Source organism: Podarcis cretensis (assembly GCF_951804945.1).
Source record: "Podarcis cretensis genome assembly, chromosome: 8".
Classification (NCBI taxonomy): domain Eukaryota; kingdom Metazoa; phylum Chordata; class Lepidosauria; order Squamata; family Lacertidae; genus Podarcis; species Podarcis cretensis.
This window is the reverse complement of record NC_137177.1, coordinates 70,044,477-70,066,707: the sequence shown is the minus strand read 5'-3', so window position 1 is coordinate 70,066,707 and position 22,231 is coordinate 70,044,477. Positions and strand designations below refer to the sequence as shown.

The following is a 22,231-nucleotide window of genomic DNA, read 5'->3' as shown; positions in this document are numbered from 1 at the left end:
CTGCCCAACCATCTCGTCCTCTGCCATCCCTTTCTCCTTGTGCCCTCCATCTTTCCCAACATCAGGGTCTTTTCCAGGGAGTCTTCTCTTCTCATGAGGTGGCCAAAGTATTGGAGCCTCAGCTTCAGGATCTCTCCTTCCAGTGAGCACTCAGGGCTGATTTCCTTAAGAATGAATAGGTTTCATCTTCTTGCAGTCCATGGGACTCTCAAGAGTCTCCTCCGCTGTTTCCCCTAGGGAAACCCAATTTTTTAGTGCTAAATTGGAGCAGCTGTCAATCTGCAGGAAACCCAGATGACGTTTCCTACAATTCAGTGGTAAAGATTGGGTTTTTCTTGAGGAAAGAAGTAAGACAAGCGGAAGTCTGGATGAGCCCCCAGTCTAGGGGGTGCAGCTGGCTGTTGTCTTCTTAGCCTCAGTGTTGCCCTTGTAGAACTCAGTAGAGACAAGGATGGGGATGAAACCAGAATTAGTTGGCTTCATCTATCATTGACTCTGGGTCTGTCTCTTCTTGGCTCTGGCTCCACCTACTGTTGGCCTCCCTGCTTCCCACCCTACCAATCCCAGTGGCCTGCTTTGCTACTGACCTCCAATCAGGATCCCTGGGATGCATCTACACGCCTCTTGAGCCCCGTTGGATCTCCCTGCTATTACATTTTAGGAGCCTAAACTGCTACACAACCTATCAGTTGAAAGAGGCCAGGAGAAGCATAAGCATATTATATGAGGAGTGTCAGGCAATTCCTCAGCCACAGCTGAGGAGCTTTCTGTTCCAGACTTGGCTGTATCCCCCACCTGTTCTGGCTTGAGCAGAAGGTGCGGTTCTGTTGGAGAAAATTGGGAAGTGCAGATGTGGCTCATGGTGGGTGAACTCGATTCAGCTCAGCTCAAAATCAGCTTGAAGCCCAGGGCTCCTTCAAGTAGGGATGGGGGGAATTATGACTCGGCTCGCATTCAAAGGCGAACCAACCTGATTCACAATTTCCAAATGTGCCAACTGAAACACAGCTGTCGTTCAACATTCACACTTCTCTGCAATGCCGTTTCTCCAGCCACAACTTGTGTATAGAAACGCACATACCAGTGTCCTTAAAACTACATATCCTCATGAAAATAAGACACAAAAAGGCATTCTATTAGGGTAAAACATTTTGCAAAGGAATGTGTGCATTGGGCCAAATTGCATACGGATGTGTGTTTTTTGGGAGAAATTCACGCTAAATGACTGCTGAATTTTCACAAGGACTCTTTAAAAGGGCAGGGTGGGGAGCCAACTGCTCTGGAAACGTGGAGACCTGAACTCAAGGTTGGAAAAATGAGAAACCGAGAGAACTTGCCCATGCCTACTCTCAGGGGAGGTGGAGGTTGTTCTATTAGGGCAAATTGTGCACTGCCCCAATAACCTCTGTGTGCCCTCAGCCTGCCCTCAGCTGCCTGCTATCTTCCTGACAACCAGTCCAGAGAGGGTATCCCTGGCTATCAGCTTCCTCCTCCTTAGTCCCAGTGTTGCTGTTGTATAGCTCAGCAGGGAGATGGGGACAAGAGTAGAATTTGTTGCTTTTTCCTTTTGTTGGCTCTGTCGCCACTTACTATTGGCCTCACCCTACCATTCCCAGTGGGCACTGACCACCACTGTCGTGGTGGTGGATTTATCCCTTATCCTATTGCCGTATCAGTTTCAATTGCCCCTGAAAACGTACTTCCTACCACCACCACCACTCCTTTGGATCCAAGTCCTGGGTAGTGATCACAGTTTAGATAGAGCTCTGCAAAGAATCTCACTTAAAATGAAAAACAGGGAGAAATACTCATTCTGCCCCTCCCCCGTGATTTGCTTCAGTGAAAGATTCTCCCTCATTGAACACACTTTTGCACTTTCAATTATCAAGCAACCTAAATGGTGTTTTGGAGGGACGTGGGTAGAATCTCATTTTGCATTGCAAGTTCCATCGGCATAATGTCGCCTGGCTCAGAATACCCATGAGCATTATTAGCTAGACTAGGGGTGGGAAGCATCTGGCCCAGCAGGGTGTGTATGTCAAATGTGGCTCTCTCTATATGACCCCAGGACCTCCTTCCCAGGCCATGCCTTTCACCAGCCTTGCTTTATACCCCCTAGGAGTGTTTCTTCCTGATTGCAGCATGTCCTTGAACAGGCTAAATGTTGCTCTCTAGATCTCTTTCTCTCTGGTTTTTGGGACCCTTCCCAGGCCACACCCTTCACTCCCCCTACTTTGCACCCTCTTTGAGTCTTCTTCTTTTGGTCTGCCTGATGCTGCCTTTGTTTCCACAGTGATGTGCAGAGTTTGGGCATCAGCCTCGTGGGTCACCAGAGGAAGATCCTGACCAGCATCCAGATCATGAGGTCTCAACTGCTCAATACCATGGGCTCCAGAAGACACCTGTGATGGACCCTTCCTCTATAGACCCAGAAGCTTCTTCACCTGTGTTGGTGGCTAAGCACCTGCCAAGGAGAAATTCCTCTAAAGGTTGTGTGGTAGGATGGTTGGTTAGATGTAGGATTCTGGGCTGCACACAGAATGATTTGCCACTCTCAGCGGAAGGCCTGTTCCCCCTGGAGATGGAGGGCTGGGGCTTGCATTGCACAATTCATCACTAGGGTGGACTTCATATGCACTGCATATGCACATATCTTGGACTTTGCTTGCAGAGGACCAAGGACTAGCACTTCTGCAATGTGTGATGGTCCTGACCATTCTTCATGAGCAGAGATGGAGGACTATCAAGGGACTTTAAGCGTTATCCTGCCATCCCATTGCAATAAGCTCTGGCAATAAGCTGCCCTTTATTGGGATGGAAGAGAATGGGCTTTCAAGGAACACCTCACCAAAACCAGGACAGGCAGAGAAGATGCATTCTGGGTCCTCACCTGCGCCTTGGAATCTGAGATGATCCTTTCAGAAGTGGAGGATGTTGCCTGCCGGGGAGGAAAAAGCCACACTTTGAATCTACCAGCAGTTCACACCCACAAGCCTGAAGCTTGGGCTGAGGGCCCAGGACTTGGGGCCACAAACTCAGGTTTCCCACATTCCAGCTCACCCAGCCAGAGACTAACCTGATGTGGCCCAGTTCCTCTTCCAGGTCTGGGGAGAGACTATCGCTGTTCTTCCATTGCTGCTAAAAGAAAGACCTTCATCTATTTGATCTCTCTAATGTCCACCAAGGTCTTGTCCTCACTGGGACAGGATGGGACCAGACATAGCTTCTCTTCAGCTGCTAGGAAGCACCACTGTACTTCTGGTCTTTCATTATGGGATACAGGGTGGGGTGGGGTTGATGTATTTTGGTTCCTTGAAAGGCATTTGTGACTGTTTCCAGCCAAGTACAGAACTTGGGTCTGAGAAAGCCCATTGATCTCTTAGTAGGCCTCTCTGCTGGCAAGAGGATCCAGGCACTCTGGTGTTGGGCTGTACCATTTTCTTCTCATTTTTTTTTTTTGAAGGAGGGGAGAAACAGCCCTCTGAAGAAACAAAGACACAGAACAAGCAATGCATGAGAGAGAGACTACTCACAACCCTCCCTGTAAATAGGATTGTCTGCCACAGTCCAGATGGTTCTCTCTCCACCCCACCCCCATTCGAATAAGCAAAAATGGTCTAAAAGCACAGCATCTCTCCCTGGCCCCTGCATAGTCTCCAACATAAAGGAAGCTCAACTGGTCCATCTTTTTTGGAATGTTGACTCCCAGCATAACAATTAAGCATTTATACCCAATGCTAGTTCTAAGAGCAGAATCATTGAGGTTAATGGACATGGCTCACTCAGGGTTGTCTCCAACTAATGTTTACTCAGAGCAGAACCTTTGAAATTAATGGACCTCAGTTAGTTATGTCTATTTATTTCAGTGGATCAACTCCAAATAGGACTAGCATTTGAATGCAACCCTTGGGTTCACTCATTTCAGTGGTTCTGCTATGAGTAGAACTTTGTTGACCACCACCCACAGCTGCCACCTTTCTTTGTGCATTCCCAAGGCTGTAGCTCAGTGGTAGAGTTTCCTGCTTTGCATGCCAAAAGTCTTAGGTTCAATAATTAGCATCTCCTGAACTCTGGTAGCAGAGCTGGGTGGGGGCTCTACCAGAGACCTTGGGGATCTGTTGCTGGAGTAGATCAGGGCCACCAACTTTTTAAGCCAGTGGGCAGATTTGAACTTTTGAGAGAGTTGACATGGGTGCCACACTCTTTGGTCGCTTCTATCCACCACATCAACTCTCCCCACAAAAAGAGACAGAGCGTGGCACACTTTGCTCTTCCAAAATATTTGGGTTAAAATCATCCAAGTAGCATTAGTCTGAACCTTAAAAGCACACAAAGCTGAAAGAGGAAGTGGGGAAGATTGTCACTCTTCCAACTTCCTCCTTCATCTCTATGTACCTTTCAAAGGATAAGACGATAACCACTCCCACTCTCAACATGAGACCATGATCATCAAGTGGGCAGTAAGTCTGGGGGGAGGGTGCTCAGGGGCTTTGTGGGTGCAACGGAAAAACATCAAGGGTGTCATTGTTGAAGGCCCCAAGAGCAGATCTTACTCAATTAAGTGGACCAGTGATCAGTTTCCATACATATGTTTTCATGTGACACATGCAAGATCCTAGGAGTAGGACATGGGAGGAATATTTGAGTCATTCCATAACGCAATAAACCTGGCTAACCTTAGCCATCTCTGCAGGGCAAATGCCACTTCAGTTGTATAGCAGCAACTCTTTCTTCCTATGGAAGCTCTTCCTTCTTTTGTTTTCTTCCTTTTCTTTATTTTTAAGCAGAGAAAGATGCAATACCTTCTGTTTACAGTGTACAAATCCAGCAGCCAAGGAAGAGGAAGCACCAACCTCCTGTATGAACTGCAAGGGCTTGCAGAGCCCAATGTTTTGTTTTGTTTTGTTTCGCAGCCAGCACATAGGGGGTTAAAGGGGACTCCTAGAAGGTGAGAGGAAGAGGGTGCATTGGGGGGAGAAAAAGCTGCAGGACAGACCTTGCTCCCCAGAATCAGGGCCGGGAAGGGCCAGGAAGAGGGATGTGGTTGAGGATTCTGCCAGGCAGTTGATTCATCCTTCCTGCTCTTTCTGATCCCTACGCCTCTCCTGTCCAGGCTGTCCTCAGAGAATAAAACTCTTCCATTCACAGCTTGCCTCTTTGTTCCTTATTTGATGAGGTGTCATCTGTGGCTACTCAATTTCTGCCGTTCACTTCAGAAGGGAGGTGCTTTTATTCCTTCTGGCACAAGCTATTTCTCTCTCACACTTTTCCCAAAGTTCAAGATATGGAAGGAGGAGACATTTAGATCAGTTTGCATTTTAATTGACATTAGGCTTATTGAGGTCACATCCTCTCCATACACCTAAAACACAATTAACACACATTTCTCTCCCCACCCTCCACACAAAGAATCCTGAGAATTGTAGTTCAGCCCTACAGAGCTACAGTGCCAAGCACCCTAACAAATTATAGTTCCCAAGACTGGGGGCAGCGGGTTCTTTGTTAATTATTTTTGCTTCTGCCCCACCTGGCTGGAGAGCTGGTGTGATTCTCCACAGGCCACAAACTTTACATACCCTCCAACATTTCTCTGATGAAAATAGGGATGTCCTATTCAACAAAAACAACAGCAACAATTTTGCTATTTATACTCCATCCATCTGACCGGGTTGCCCCAGCCACTCTGGGTAGCTTCCAACATATATAAAAACATGATAAAACATTAAACATTAAAAAAAACCTTCCCTATACATAGGTGCCTTCAGTTGCTTTCTAAAGGTTGTATCTCCTTGGCTCAGGGGTCAAATAACTCCATACCCTCCAACATTTCTCTGATGAAAATAGGGACGTCCTAAGGAAAAGTGAGGGACACGGGTGGCACTGTGGGTTAAACCACAGAGCCTAGGGCATGCTGATCAGAAGGTCGGCAGTTCAAATCCCCACAATGGGGTGAGCTCCCGTTGCTCAGTCCCTGCTCCTGCCAACCTAGCAGTTCGAAAGCATGCAGTGCAAGTAGATAAATAGGTACCGCTCCGGCGGTAAGGTAAACGGCGTTTCCGTGCGCTGCTCTGGTTTGCCAGAAGCAGCTTAGTCATGCTGGCAACAGGACCCGAAAGCTGTACGCTGGCTCCCTCTGCGAGTAAAGCGAGATGAGCACCGCAACCCCAGAGTCATCTGCGACTGGACCTAATGGTCAGGGGTCCCTTTACATTTAAGGAAAAGTGGGACAGTAGAAACTAGCCTACTGTACAAAGGGGAAATTAGCATGAATTGCTCCACCCACCTTTGTCTCCAGCCCTGTCCTGCCTACCACCGACATATGGCCTTTATAAGATTGCCTAGATGGGAATGTGGCAATTGACCACAAAAAGATTCCTGCTTGCTCCCATTCTAGATTTCTCCCGTTTTGTATTTTGGAAGGTGTCCGCTTGCCTCTGCTTGGGCAGGAGAGCATGAATAAAAGATGGAAATTGGTGGGTGCAGGTGTCTCTGATAATTTAAGAGCAAGGCAATGAGGGTTCGTTGTGGGAGCTGAGGAGCGGGGGCTGCACTCCACATGCCAACTGCGAGCAGCCAACTTCAAACAGGCAGAAGCAAACAATCACCCTTTGATGTGATCCCCCCACCGCAATTCCCTGGCCTGGCTGGCAGCTGAGGAGCAGTGAGGCAGAGCTGGAAAAAAACAACCCAAGCACTTGTGGGGCAGAAAGACATAGGAAACTGCCTTATACTGAGTCAGACCATTGGTGCATCCTGCTCAGTACTGTCTACACTGGCTGGCAGCAGCTCTCCAGGGTGTTCAGCCAAGGGCTGAACTTGGGACCTCCTGCATTCAAAGCAGATACTATGGTTCCCTGGAGAGACAGGGAACCAGGAAGGTGAGTGGTACCCCCTGAAATGTTCAGAGAAGTCCCTCAGCCCACTAGAAAGCAGTAGGAAAAAAATGGCCTCCACTTTAGGAAGGCAGATAATAATCCAGGAAACTAATGGAGGGGGTTTTTGACCGAGCCTCAGCTTCACCCTTTTCCATGAACCTCATTATAAGAGTGGCCAGTTCTGCTAATGGAGTTCTACTTGTAGCTGCTCTTCACAGTGGATGACCTGATCCATTCAAAGATTAACACTCTATGAAGAAAATAATTAGAATTTTATTATTTGTACCCCACCCATCTGACTGGGTTGCCCCAACCACTCTTGGTAGCTTCCAACATATATAAAAACATGATGAAACATTACACATTGAAAAGCTTCCCTATACAGGGCTGCCTTCAGATGTTCTTCTAAAGGTTATATAGTTACTCATCTTCTTGACATCTGATGGGAGTGTGTTCCACAGGGTGGGTGCCACTACCGAGAAGGCCTCCTTTCTGGTTCCCTATAGCTTCACTTCTCGCAGTGAGGAAACCGCCAGAATGCCTTAGCTGCTGGATCAAGTCAAAGGACCATCTGCTTCAGCATCTTATTCTCACTGTGGCTAACCAGATGTCTATATGGGAAGCCCACAAAGGAGATATCACTTGGGAATCGAGAAGTGCACTGCCTCCAACAGCGGAGGTACGACACAGCTATTGCGCCTATCAATAACCTTACCCGTATAAATATCCTTACCTTTCCAACCCTTTCACGTCAACATACCTGTTGGCCATGCCCCACAAGCCAAGGTGCCCACTCAGCTGGAGGAACCCAACTGTATGTACCTAGCACTCTGATGTCAAAATGTGCAATGATGAAGAGTCTGGAGCAGGTTCTTTTATATGAATGCCAGAAGAGCATGTTGAATAAGGCCAATGGCCTATTGGCTCTAGCATCACAGTGGCCAACTAGATGCCTCTTATGAGAAGGCTGCTAGCAGCACCCAAGCAAAACAGTAGCACTCTGGGAGAAGAGTCGGTGGAAGAAGATTGGAAGAAATTTAAAATTTATTTACAGAAATATTGAAAATTTTTTGAATGTTAATGACATTGAAATGAACTGAAGGGGTTCTAGCAATGAGGTTAAAAATAAGATGGGATGGATAATTAGACTAATAAATTGGATAGGAATTTGCTGAACTAATTTTTAACAGGGATACAAAAAAGGGAGATGTGAGGAAGTCAAGAAAATAAGTGAATCAAAGATGAGAAGTAAAAAGAGGGATTTTTGTGTTTTTTCTTCTTTTTTCTTAAAATGTGTTTTTTCTTTTCCTTTTTGAAACCATTTTCCTTTTTTCTTATGTATTTTATAATTTTGTGTTTTTGTGTTTTTGTTGTTTTTTTCTCATGCTTGTTGTCTTTTCTAAAACTCAATAAAAATCTTTATTAAAAAACAACAACAGTAGCACTCTGTGCACCGGCGACTCCCACAGCTGGCATTTAGAGGCATGCTGCCTCTGGCAGTGGAGGTGGAACATAGACATTGTGGCTAGTAGCCACCGAGAGCTCTGTCCTCCACAAACCAATCTAGTCTTCTTCTAAAGCCATTGGTGGTCACCACTGCCCCTCGCAGGAGCGAGTTCCATAGTTTAATGGCTTCCTTTACTAATGAGGTGGCCAAGGGGTGTTGGCCTTTCATTCTGCAAAGCATCTAACTTCAATTAAAGCGCAGGAGAAGACAACACGAGACAACTTCTCCCATACATCCCCCATACCCTTGGATCAAGGGGTTCAGACAGGTTGCTGCCAAGGGCAGACACTATGGCTCCCTGGAGCCACCAGGAAGGTTGCAGGGTGCTGGAGACATATTTACTGCAAAGAAGCAACATATCTGACCCCTGGACATGTCATAATAATGTTACATGCCACCACAATTCCTATGCCAGTGTGAGATTTCAGGGATTCCAGACACTGGAAGGTGTCTCCTTCTTTGGAGGTCTTTAAGCAGAGGCTTGACAACCATATGTCAGGAGTGCTCTGATGGTGTTTCCTGCTTGGCAGGGGGTTGGACTCGATGGCCCTTGTGGTCTCTTCCAACTCTATGATTCTATGATTCTATGATTCTATGATTCTATGATTCTATGATTCTACTTACCCAGGATTTGTGTTTCCTTTGGAAATGAGGCACAGCAGAGACTGTGGTGTCTTTATGATATATGGCTTATTTACACATACCTCGGGTTACAGACGCTTCAGGTTACAGATGCTTCAGGTTACAGACTCCACTAACCCAGAAATAGTACCTAGGGTTAAGAACTTTGCTTCAGGATGAGAAGAGAAAACACACGGTGAAGGTGCGGCAGCAGCAGGGGGCCCCATTAGCTAAAGTGGTACCTCAGGTTAAGAACAATTTCAGGTTAAAAACGGACCTCCAGAACAAATTAAGTTCTTAACCCAAGGTACCACTGTATATACAACCTGAACCTAAAATTGAGGGGCTTCCAGCATTACACTCAAACCAGAAATCAGCCATGGTTCTCTGATCCTCTGCAGCCGGCTGCGTTTTTACAGACTGCAACTATTTTTCCTCCAGCTCGCTCGCTTCAAAGCTTTGCAACCCCAAAACTCCACTACTGCTACACTTTTGTCTCTGCTAACTATCTCTCAGTGGAAGAAGGGGCTCCACCCCTTTGCTGTCTGGCACAGCCTATGCTTTCTTTATGGCTTTCCTAATGGCTCTTCACCTCCCCTTTCGTCCACTTTTAATGCTCCATCTTCTCCCAGGCAATTTCCTGGGCATGGGAAAGAAACAACACCAAACTGGTTTTGCCTGTATTTTGATACTGCTAAATTCAACACCTGGGTGCACATCTTAATACTCCAAACATTGATTAAACTCTGACATCCACTAGACGCAGCACCCATTAGACCCATTTAGGGGAGTTTATACAAACACATAACCATAAGGTCAAGCTCAAAACCCTCAGTAAGGGGAATTCTAGATTAATTCTCAAGTGCCCTAGGAACGAGTTGGAAAAATGGAAACCTATTTAAAGAAGAAGATTATTGTATATATATTTTTAAAAGAAACTGGAGGATAGGTTTTTGCACAGTACTAGACAATGCCTTTCTTCTTTATTTTATAATAATTTTTATTAAGAGTTTTGTTAATACAATAGAGAAAAGACAGAGTAAACAGAAAATAAACGTAAGAAAAAACAAGCATAAAATTTAACATCTTGCAGTACCCATCTTTTCTTCATCCTTTGGACTTCCTCACATCTCACGCTCCTGCGTTCCAAATTTATAATACTTTAGCCAGCAACTTATCACCTAGACAATGCCTTTCATCTGCCAGGGTTGTGTGAGTGTGCAAGTGACTGTCTGTAGAGCTGCCATATTTCAGAAAGTGAAAATCCAGACACAGGGCAAAGTTGTTGAGCTTCCCCCCCCCCCCAAGATCTTAAAAAAATAATAATAATTGGAGTTTTTGAGCTATTTTTAAGGAAGTTCACCAGAAAAACACACAATACTTCCAGTATGAGCAACCATATCCCGGACATCCCCCCCCCCCCCAGTTTTCAGAAATTCTGCCCGGACGAATCCCAGATATGTCTAGGAAATCCCAGATGTATGGCAGCCCTACATGACTGCATGTCTGGACTGTATCCTATGAAACAAAAGTAAGAGTTGCATCCTTTCTTCAGCTCATGTTTGCCTCTGGCCTCAAACACATTTGCCTCTGGACTGAACCTCTGGAGAGTGGCCTATAACGGAATGTAGTCCTCTAAGACAAAAGTGGTGAACCCTAGACCTGGAGCCAAATGCAGCCCTCCCATAGACCTGTCTCTATCTGGCCCTTGGATCTCTCTCCCCAGTCCCTGGCTGAACTCTGACTAAGCCTCTTGCCTGCTGGAATGGAGGATAGAGAGGGGTTTATGAGTGTGTGTTGAAATGAGCGTGCACACACATGGACACAAACTCCTCCACTGCCGCTCCAATGCCAGAGCATGTAAAGAAATAATCCCTTCCTGTAGCTCAAGCAAAGATAAGCTTCCCTAGTCTGCAGGGCAACATCCAACCACATATTCAGCAAGTCAATGAATATGAGCTCTAATCTTAATAGCAGAAGATGTAAGCCGCAGAACCAAGTGCATGTCTGAATTTACACCTCAGAGTGTACGACTACCACTTGAGGCTTAGGTCCAAGCTGTCTGAAAGACTAGTCCCTCATACAAACCTTCCTGGGCTCTGAGAAAGGAGACCCTTCTCTCAGTCCCACCACCCTCACAGACATGCGAGGTGGGGACATAGGAGAGGGTCTTCTTGGTGGCCGTTCCCAGACTTTGGAACTCCCTAGACAAGCCAAACTTGCCCCTTCATTCTTGTCCTTTTGCCGGTTTTATTCTGGCAGACCTTTGGGAACTGGCTGCTTTTTAAGGAAAGGGGTTTTAATACTGCTGAGATATATATATAGTATTAGTTCCATTATTTTTATGATTTTATGATTTTTATGGCTAGAACTCACAGGAACTCAGTTCCGGCACCTCTCAGGTGGGCACCATTGCAACAACAATAGAAAGCCAGTGATACTTTGGGAGGTAGAAGCATGTAGAACACAAAGAAGAAAACTCCAGATGGCATTTTGCCACTGTGGGAAGTGGAACTGGGAGCACGGGACATGGAAAAGCCATCTGTAGTGCTCAGCCGAGATGTCTTTTTCAAATACCATACAAGTTGCAATGCTCAAAAGTCATTCTCTCTCTCTCTCTCTCTCTCTCTCTCTCTCTCTCTCTCTCTTTCTTTCTTTCACCCCACACCCGCCTTTCTCCCTCCTCTGTCTAGCCACTTGACTATTAGTCGACGGTGCTGTGGGGCCCTCTGGGATCTTCCCTCCCCCCCCCGAAGTGTTTCATGCCAGGCCATCCTGCTTTCTGCCTCGCCACCCACTGCTCTGGCATCAGCTGCGGCTGAGTCACGGCCATCCCAGCACGCTATCGCTGCTGCGTGAGCTTCAGCGGAGGTGACAAGGAGGGAATGGAATCCATCCACACACCAGCCAGGCACGAAAACCTTGGCACGGAAACATGCAAACAGATCAATGCCTCCCGCTGTGCAGGGCTTCCTCGCGCCCGCTTCCGTGCGGGCAGAACATTTCTCTTCCCTCCGCCCTGGCGCACAGCTCAGCCCAAGGAGGGGTCACCAGCAAAGCAAGCTGCTCCTCAGGAGCCCAGGCAGCAGGGCCTGCACGCTTTCCAGCTGCTTGGACTCAAGGCTAGTCTTACTCAGAGTAGACCCACTGGAGTCAATGGACAAGGCTAGGAAGGAGGGCCCCATTTTGGTCTTCTCGGTGTTCCAGAATTCAATTCCTTTCTCTGTATCTCTGCAGCAATTTGCAATCTGTTCCCAAATGTTCGTGAAAATTCCCCTGCGTTTTAATGCGAATTTCTCCTCATGGATATTTGTGTGCACCTTTAGCTAATATGCATTCCACCCCACCAAAAAATGATTCCTCCTAATATAATGCATGTTTATATGTTGTTCTTATGAATATATGCATTTAGACGCATGTTTCCCTATCATACGTGCAATTTTAAAATAACTTGGGTTGGCTGAGAATTGCATCTCAAGAGTTGGAGAAGTGGAACCCTCCACAAGGGTGGTAGAGACGCTGCACAGAGGAATTGCAGAGATGGGTGGTGGCGAATGGCTGGGCACTCCAAAGATAAGCTCCATGCAAGGCAACCACAACTGCCACCACCTCCTTAAATTTCCCCATGTTGCCTCCAGGTCCTGTTAAGTGAGCATCAGCTACAACCACCTCATCTGGTACTTTTCTAAATAGTGCCCGCCATTATAAAACTGAAGATGCAGTTCAGTGCACCCAAGACTTGCAAAGAGATCATAGAATCTTAGAGCTGGAAGGGACCAACTCTAAGATCTAAGAGAAGAGAATAAATTTGGTTCCATTTGCATTAATTCATGCTTCGCAGAGACAACAGGTGAATCAAAATGCAGCTAAGTTTACAAATCCACACTCCTCTGAATTTTGCAATGATTTTTCAACCAATGTGAATAATAATAATAATAATAATAATAATAATAATAATACATTTATTAGAGGAAATTGGGAATATAAACAACATGCAACAATGCACTGCATCAGGGTAAATTGCTTGTGAAAATGTGTAACTCGGGCAAAACTGCATATGAAAAGCGTATGTATTTTTAGGAGAAATGTTCCATAAAATGCTGGCACATTTTCACAAGCTGATACGGAAAACTGATCTTAAGAATGGGGGATGGGACATGAATGAAAGTGAAATTGATAAATTCATGCGTACCTGGTTCAGAGACAGTGCTGCATGCTGACCATGAACGTGTTCCTGAATGCAAAGTGGACAGACATCAGCTCCTTCTGCTGGCCTCTGGGGGAAGAGGTTGCTGTACACAAAGTGTGGAAACTCTTCACTGTGAATCCCCAGTACTGTGTGAGCTCATGGGTTTTTTGGGGGGTGGGGTCCTTAGTAGGGTAACACCAGTGGACCCCTTTCACCTGGTTCAGCTGGTGCATAAATGCCAACCAAAGCATCTTGCCGCAGGCAAAGGGAGATTATGGTAGCGGAAAGTCAGTGTTGGGCAGGAGTGGACTTTGGTAATCTTTTGTAATATGGTGCCCTGTTCACGGGCAAAATTTAGCACCCCCAAATGGATCGTCTCAGTTATGGATCTTCCCAATTTTGCACCCTCTCAGCTCGGCGCCCTGTGCATGGGACCTGCCTGCACCACCCTAAGTCTAACCCTAAGTCCTGAGGCCCCAATACAGTTACCACCTGCTACCTCAATCCCCAGTTTTTCCACCTCTAGTCAAAGCTCTGGCAGATTGAGCAGACAAGACCAATAGTGGGTCTAAGGTCAAGAAGGAAGTTTCTGCATGTGCTGTAGAGGGAAGGGAGAGGCAGATGGGACTCATCAACCTGGGAAGGTAGCTGATCCTAAGCTCTGGTTCTCAACCTCTGCTGCCTTGTGGGATATCTTTGGAAGAAGAAATGTAAGGAGTAGACCCTACACAAGAGTCCCTAAGATGGTTGGATGGCGCCTGTATGTCTCCTTCCAGTCAAGCTGGTGCCAAGTGTATTGCTCTGCCTTCCTTTGGGCCACATCAGTGAGGTCGAGAGGAAGGCAGGTCTTGTCGTCTGGGCAGCCCAGGATCTCCATATGCATCTCTCTGGGGGAAGGACACTGCCAACACAGTGATTTGACTTCATTCCCAGAGGTGTGCTCCATTGTCTCTCGAGACAAGTGATGGGTGACCCCCACTTCCCAGTTCAGACTAGAGCTAAGAACATAGGAAGGGCCCTGCTGGATCAGGCCCAAGGGGGCCCATGCAATTCAGCATCTTGTTCCCACACAGCCAACCGAAGGAGGACCTGAGCAGCGAAGCAACTCTCCCCTCCTGCTGTTTCCAGCAGCTGGCATTCAGAGGTACTTGCTGCCCCTGATAGTGGATGGAGAGTCTAGTCCATAGCTGTCAACATTTCCCTTTTTTAAAGGGAAATTCCCTTATTCCAAATAGGATTCCTCACAAGAAAGGGGAAAAGTTGACAGCTATGGTCTAGTCCTTTCCTCCCTGCCCCTCCTCCTATTTTTTTTGACACTCTGGGCCCTCCTTTGCCTGTGAAGGGAGGGGGGAAGGGAGCAACAGCCAAGCAGCGAACCCACCCCTCCCCTGGGGAGCACTTGACATGCTATGCCTCCTTACATGGATAGTCCTTAACACGCCAGTGCTGTCACAACACGGCAATTAGCCAGGGATTTCTCTTGACTGACACACACACACACAGTTTTGAGACAGCCTCTCTCTCTCTCTCTCTCTCTCTCTGGCAGCAGTGCCTTAAAGACGCAAGACACCATTTCCAGGGGGAAAAGAGATAAATGCTTTCAAAAAGAGCTGCAAAGAGTATTCCGCCGGAGAAGAATCGCTTTCCTTGGCCTCTCCTTTCCCTTCTCCTCCCTTTCTTCTCTCCCTGTGACTTTGCACCCCCTCCTCCTGTCTCTGGCTGTCCCTTTCTTGTGCAGGATTGTCCCTCCTGGGAGTTCTCTTCATTTTACATTTCAGGCTCTGCAAAAAAATCACGTGGGGGAGGCCTTGCTGCCATCGAAGGTTAGGGAGGGAGAGAGAGGAGCAGGACATAGCTCACAGTCAACCTCCAAGTCACAGGGATGGGGAAGCTTAAGCCAGAGAGCCAAATGCAGACCACCAGGATTCTCTGTCGGCCTCTGGGACTATCCCCAGGCCACACCCCTTTCCCAGGCCACACCCCTCACCAGCCTTGCTCCACACTTTCCTCCAGTTCTTCAGACCCTCCAAGTGTCCCTCTTTTCCAGGGACAGCCCTGGATTTACAGAAGCCATCTCAGTTTCTGGTTTGATGCTGGAATGTCCTGCTTTTCCTTAGGATGTCCCTATTTTCATTGGAGAAATGCTGGAGGGTATGGAGTTATGTGACCCTCAAGCCGAGGAGATGAGTAACTATACAACCTTTAGAAGACACCTGAAGGCAGCCCTGTATAGGGAAATTTTCTAATGTTGAGTGTTTTATCATGTTTTTATATATGTTGGAAGCTGCCCAGAGTGGCTGCGGCAACCCAGTCAGATGGGTGGGGTAGGATGACAACAACAACAACAACAACAACAACAATAACAATAACAACAACAATGGAATAGGACACCCCTATTTTCATTGGGAAACTTTTGGAAGGTATGGTTCTTTCACTGGGCTGGAATGCGTCCTTGAATATTCAGGATTCGGGCTGTGCACTAGATCCAGCCAAATCCTGAATCAAATTGGCTGGGGCCACTGGCTCCGGTTAAGTCAGGTGGAAACAGCCCTGCACCACAAACTAAGGTTGCAAAGGGGTGGGGCACTGGGCAGGAAGAAGGAGCTTTGACTGAAGGAGCTCAGCAGGGGGACATATGCATGCAGTCCAAAATGAGCAGGATTGAATTCTCCATTGAATACTCCGGTCACCAGAAGATTCAATCCTCCTGGCTGCCAGGGTTTGCTTCAACAGTGTGTTCCCTTCAGGAACACTGCATTGTGGTTGGCAGAGGGAAGAGACACATGATCTCCTTCCTCTGGCCCTTCCTAACAGTACGTTCGGGTTAAAAAATCCTAATTAAAGATTATCCTCCTTCCGACTGGATCCAGGTTGGGCTAGGTGTTGACCCAGGTATGGTTGATCCAGGTAAGCCTCCCCTCCACCATGATATTAGGCTGAACATGTCAAGAGGTCTGACAATGACTATTAGCTATGATAGCAAAATATTGCTTCTGGGTTGAGAGGCAGTATATGTGGGTTGGACTAGATGTCCCTCGGGGTCCCTTCCAACTTTACAATTCTATGATTAGGCTTCATGCCTCAATTTGCAGGATCCCTGGAAACATCTGCCTGCCTGCTGTGGGAAGACAGATCCTGCACTAGAAAGGGCTTTGCTATTATCCAGTGGGTCTGTTCCTACGCCCTTAATGAAGTTGCTATCAGGTGGCCCTTCTGCCATCTCTTAAACTCATTGAACTGAAGGAAGGATTAGGAAAAGGAACAATGGAAGGAGGAGGCAAATGTTGTGCAATGGCACCCAGGTACCTGAAAAGTTGTGCATGTCAGACCAATCTCACATCCGCTTTTGAGAAAGGTTTCCTGTTCCCTGCAAAACACACTTGAACTATTTGAGAGAAGGGCAGCATGTGAAAAAATGGCTTCTTAAATGGAAAATGATGAGTGTTGAAGGCAAAGAGTTATTCACAGCTGCTCCAGAAGACAGGGCTAGGTCTCATGGGATTTCAGTTACAGGAAGGTAGACTTCAACCGGGCATTATGAGAACAACTTCAACAGTAAGAGCCATTAAGCAACATAGCAAATTACCTAGAAGGTTGGTGATCACTCCCTCTCCATAGAACTTCCCCAACCTTGAGTCCTCAGATGTCGTTGGACTACAATGCCCATCATCCTTAATGACTGGGGATGATGGGAGTTGTAGTCCAACAACATCCAAGGACCCAACTGGTCCAGAAGGTCATTTGCCACAGATGCTCTAGCTTTGGAGTTGTACTAAATGGCCCATAAGACCCATCCCAACTCTTTGATACAGCTGACTCAAGTGACAACCAGGTCCTGAGTCTACTAATAGCTCTTCCCTGTTTGGGGTTTCCCAGAGGTATCTGATTGGCCACTGTGAGAACAGGATGCTGGAGCAGATGAGCCACGGACCTGATCCAGCAGGCTCTTCTGTCTGTTTCTTCTGCTGAAGGGAAGAGCCTGGAACTGCAGCTGTGCAGCAAGCCTATGCACACTTTACTAGGGAGTAAGCCTCATTGTGCTCCACAGGATACAGTCTGACATCACTGAATACTTAAATAAATTGGTTGTGTGAACTAATGTTTTGGTCAGTTTAACCCCAAGCAGAGTTGGTCATTGCACATCAGGTTAACATCTCTCTACTTGCCTCCTTAGACAATGAAAAAAAGGAGAAGCTTTTGGAATTTTCCTCCAAATTCTGGTCCCCATCTCCTTCACTGTATTTTGGGAAATAAACACCATGATATTTCTCACTCTGCATCCACAAAAAAGTCAATCCTAAACTGATACCACCTCACCCCAGCTGGAGTTTTATGACTTTTATTTTAAAAACAAACAATGGCAAGTCTCCACACACAAACAAAACCCTTAAAAAGAGGGAAATGAACATTACTTTCTGCTTGCTTGACTTCTGTGTTTGGGAAATCTACAGTAGATAGGCTACTAGTGTGCAGTGAGCTTGAAAAATATTTAAAAGTACAGTAAATAACAAAGTATATCAACTTACTGCAGGAGCACCCTAACTGTTTCACGGGGACTGAAGGACTTGGAATTCCTCGTTTGGGAGGGTTTGGGGGTATGGCAGGAGATAGGATCTGCCCATGGGATGCCCACCTGGTGGAAACTCCAGCTCACATGGCCCTTAAATGTAAATGTAAAATGTATGATGATCTCCACCAACAATTTCTAGACCATCTATGTATTCCAATATGGAAAGCAGAGGCGGAGGTAATACACTTCTTTTTACAGGGGAGAGGCCAGGAGCTCACCAAGACAGTAGCTAAGTTCCTCTATTTGATTTTTTGTTGCCGCAGTACGCTACAGGATCCTGCCCTTGCTGGAGACCCACAAAGATGACTGTACTGTTGAAATGGCGACTAGATCGCACTGGCTTATTTATTCTGAATGTTTGTAAGTGATGCCAATAAAGGTTTGATGATGATGACTTGGAAATCTAAGAGGTTGCCTTGGGCACCACAAAATACCCATTTCACAGAAGTAAAAGTGGTGGTGCTTTAAATCACTTCCCCTTCTCCAAAGAGACATATTACAGAACTCAAAACAGAGACCAAAAAAGCAGGACCCCTCACCCACCCCAAATGAAGAACAAAAAGCAACACTTCAATTAAAGGAAATCATGGGGCAGAGTGTCTCAGTGGGCACTGAGGGGGGATTCTGAGGATGCTGGGCACCACTTTGAGGACCCATTGCTTATTCCAATGGGGCTGAAAGAGTAGCAAGACAATGTCCTTTCAACAACAAAAAAATAACAAAACAAAACAAAACAAAAATGTGATTTGGAAGCACCAGAATGTCAATAGAACAAATGGCATAAAAATAAAATAAAAGATCCAAATAGCAGGAAGGAGTGGGGAGGTGTTTCTTAACCTTTCAAAATGTCAGTTTTTCACATCAAAAACTGAACATCACACACACAAACAATTCCACCCGGACAAGGTGAAATTGCTGCAACTGTTCACCTCGTCTCCCAGCTGCCTCTGCCCCTCACATCTAGCCACCTCCCGGAAGACAGGTCGTCTTATTTCGAAAGCATCCTTCGTGGATGCCTGCCTAACCTTCCCTTGGAGCTCTCTAGAGAAAGTGAGTCCGCTGCCTTCCTAAGCAACCAGACCTCTCTGTCTGTCAGGCTTCCCTTAACAAACCTGCCCTGTCTCAGTGGCTGAGCGATACCAGACTTTGTCACTGGTGCCACCTGGTGTCTAGCAACACATATTATCGCTCAGGAGGAGGCCAGGCACAGATGTTGCTGAAATTTCGCAGGAGTTGATTTTCCAAGAACACTCCTGGGATTTTAATTTTCCTGGCCAACACTCCAATGGCAGGATACTTAACAGGAACAGTGAACTTAGGTTCATTTTTTACTATGGGTCTACTCTGATTAGGGTAAAGGTAAAAAAGGCAAAGGACCCCAGGACAGTTAAGTCCAATCAAAGGTGACTATGGAGTTGTGGCGATCATCTTGCTTTCAGGCCGAGAGAGCTGGCGTTTGTCCACACACAGCTTTCTGGATCATGTGGCCAGCAGGACTAAACCTCTTCTGGTGCATGAAACACTGTGATGGAAACCAGACTGCATGGAAATGCCGTTTACCTTCCCACCGCAGTGGTACCTATTTATCTACTTGCACTGGCGTGCTTTTGAACTGCTAGGTTGGCAGGAGCAGGGCAGAGCAACGGGAGCTCACCCAATTGCGGGGATTCAAATCGCCGACCTTCTGATCGGCAAGCCCAAGAGACTCAGTGGTTTAGACCACAGCGCCACCTGTGTCCCTTCACTCTGATTAGGACTTAGGACATGACACTCACAAGTGAGCAACTTGCACCAACAAGGTCTGGAGCTCAACGGAAGGGCATTTATCTGAGAAATAAAGCAAACTGCCTTGTACTGAGTCAGACCACTGGGTCATCTAGCTTAGTGTTGTCTACACTGACTGGTCCCTTGCTTCAGATGGGGGGCATTTCCAGCTCTACCTGGGATGTACAAAAATTGGTGCCTGGAACAAAGGACAAGATTGCATCCACACCGTTTGCACCAAGACTTGGAGCTGCATTTTACAGCAATACAGTGGTACCTCGGGTTACAGACGCTTCAGCTTACAGACGCTTCAGCTTACAGACTCCGCTAACCCAGAAATAGTACCTTGGGTTAAGAACTTTGCTTCAGGATGAGAACAGAAATCGTGCAGCTGCGGCATGGCAGCAGCGGGAGGCCCCATTAGCTAAAGTGGTGCTTCAGGTTAAGAACAGTTTCAGGTTAAGAACGGACCTCCGGAACGAATTAAGTTCTTAACCCAAGGTACCACTGTACTGTCAACCAGAGAGTTTCCTCCAACGCACACAATGGCAACAGATTAGCTTAGTGAGCTCAGAGCACATGCCTCACACAGTTCTGTCCTCTTAGCATTTCCAGTCATTCTTCGTCCCCTGGAATCTGTCTCCTGAGGCAGCTACCTCACTCTGGCTAATGGCTGACAGCTCCGGATAAGAATATTGAGAAAAATTGCCGGCTTTCTTCACAGCCCACCTCAAAGGTTGGCAGTTCTCAGCAGCCCCGTGACAGAGTCAAGCTGGTCTCTCTGAACAAGCGGGTGGCAAGCCCTCCCTGCCCACCAAAGGGAACAGCTGCAAAGAACGGAAACGTTTTCATCACCGCAAAGAGGTAGTGAGATGTCCAGGCCATTTCCCGTTCCTGTCCAGGCTGCGTTCAGTTTTGTGTTGGCAACTCTATTTGCAAGAAATTTACCCAACAGCCCACCCCTTCCACAAAGCTGCAAAGAACGGAAACGTTTTCATCACCGCAAAGAGGTAGTGAGATGTCCAGGCCATTTCCCGTTCCTGTCCAGGCTGCGTTCAGTTTTGTGTTGGCAACTCTATTTGCAAGAAATTTACCCAACAGCCCACCCCTTCCACAAAGCAAATCCCTGCTGGTTGCCTCCAGCTGTCCGTCATTTCACACCAACAGACCATCATGGCTGCTTAATCGCCTTCATTGACTAATTATGTACCCCAGCTTTATTGCTGTCCTTTCATGTGTTTCCCTGCTGAGGACTGGCTTCGGCAGGAGGGGGAAACAGTATTTGTTGGCTTGTCAGTTTCCCTTTGGTGGGGCCTCCGCCGGCTGAGATGGTAATTTGCCGAGTTGCACCCTCAAATTTGCCTCGTGGAGGCCTTCCTTAAGCTTGAGAAATTATTGCCACACCATTTGGGATTTTCTGCTCTATTAATTTCCTTCCAGGATATCATTCCCCTCATTTGGATCCTGGGAACCAACTAGATTAGCTCTTTGTTCCGCCACTGCAGTTCGATAGGCATTCCCTGGCTTCCCCAGTCCCTTGCGGGGGGGGGCATTAGGTAGCACCCAACTACCCAACTCAAAGTAGACCCTTTGAAATGAATGAGCCCAAGCTAGTTATGCCCATGAACTTCAATGGGTCTATTCTGAGTAGGAACCTAGGAAGATGCCTTGTAATAGGGTTGCCATGTCAGAAACAGCATCCGGGTGGAATTTCTGGAAATCAGCAAACCCATATTGGAAGTGTTGATCTTTTGGCAAATTTCCTTTAAAAAGAGTTCAAAAACTTGGGGGGGGGGGGCAATTTTGAAAAAAAAAGCCCAACAACTTTGCCCCCCAAAAGCTCAATAGCTCAAGAACTTTTGTGCCTGGACTTTTTGAAATACGGCAACCCTACCTTATAATGAATCTGGTCCTAGTGCATTATTGTCTGAACTGACAGGCAGCTTCTCTCCAGGGTTCCTGGAAAGGATTTTTTCCAGACCTTTCTGGAGATACCATTGGGGACTGAACCTCAGGCCTTCTGCACACAAAGCACACAAAGGGAACACCCTTCCAAACACACCCTCCCCTTGTTATGCCCAGAGATCCCATTGCAGATCAACAACTAGGCTGGAGGGTGTTTCAGAGGTCGAGGAGTGGAGTTATCTAACTGTGGGCTATGTTTTCACCATGGTGCAATTAAACTGGATCCATCAAATATCATGGGTAGGAGCTCTGAAAATCTGGTCACCTCTTTACTAGGCACCCCATTAGGAGTTTGTCAGAGGTTTGGCTTCCTACTTGAGTGAGAAACCTTTATGCTGGAACTTGAGAGGCCCCATACAATGTAAGGTCTCAGATCTCCCAGAAGCTATAATGATTCTATCCTGCCAGGATGGCTCCTTGCAGAGTATACCTGAAGATAAGGTTCAATAGGACATCTTAGGATAAATGTGAAGCGGTTGGAGCTGAACAGCCACATCTGTATTTTGGTTTGAAGTGGAAGTTAGAACCTGCCTGCCTGCCTGCCTGTGGGATTTGGGGTCAGAGAGAGTTTTCATAGTTGCTGGACTTTTGACATGGAAAGCTCCTGTCACTTAGGAATCGTATTCACTTATGGTTTTGCTGCAATAGTAAAAGAGCAAACAGGTAAAAGAGCAAATGGTGGATGCAGATGGTCATGGGTTCAATTCTTGGCATCTGCAGGTAGGGCTGGGAATTTCCTC

The 22,231-nt window shown here is 46.8% G+C and overlaps 1 protein-coding gene across 2 annotated transcripts in view; it reads left to right on the top strand.

Moving 5' to 3' along the window:
• The window catches only part of EPHA8 (EPH receptor A8), a 61,930-nt gene extending 56,785 nt beyond the window's left edge, over positions 1-5,145 (top strand). For both annotated transcript variants that reach the window (XM_079986855.1, XM_079986854.1), the window contains exon 17: positions 2,294-5,145. In XM_079986855.1, the coding sequence (XP_079842981.1) occupies positions 2,294-2,408 (115 nt within the window). In that variant the 3' untranslated portion in view covers positions 2,409-5,145. The remainder of the gene's footprint in view (positions 1-2,293) is intronic.
• The last annotated feature ends 17,086 nt before the right edge of the window (positions 5,146-22,231 follow it).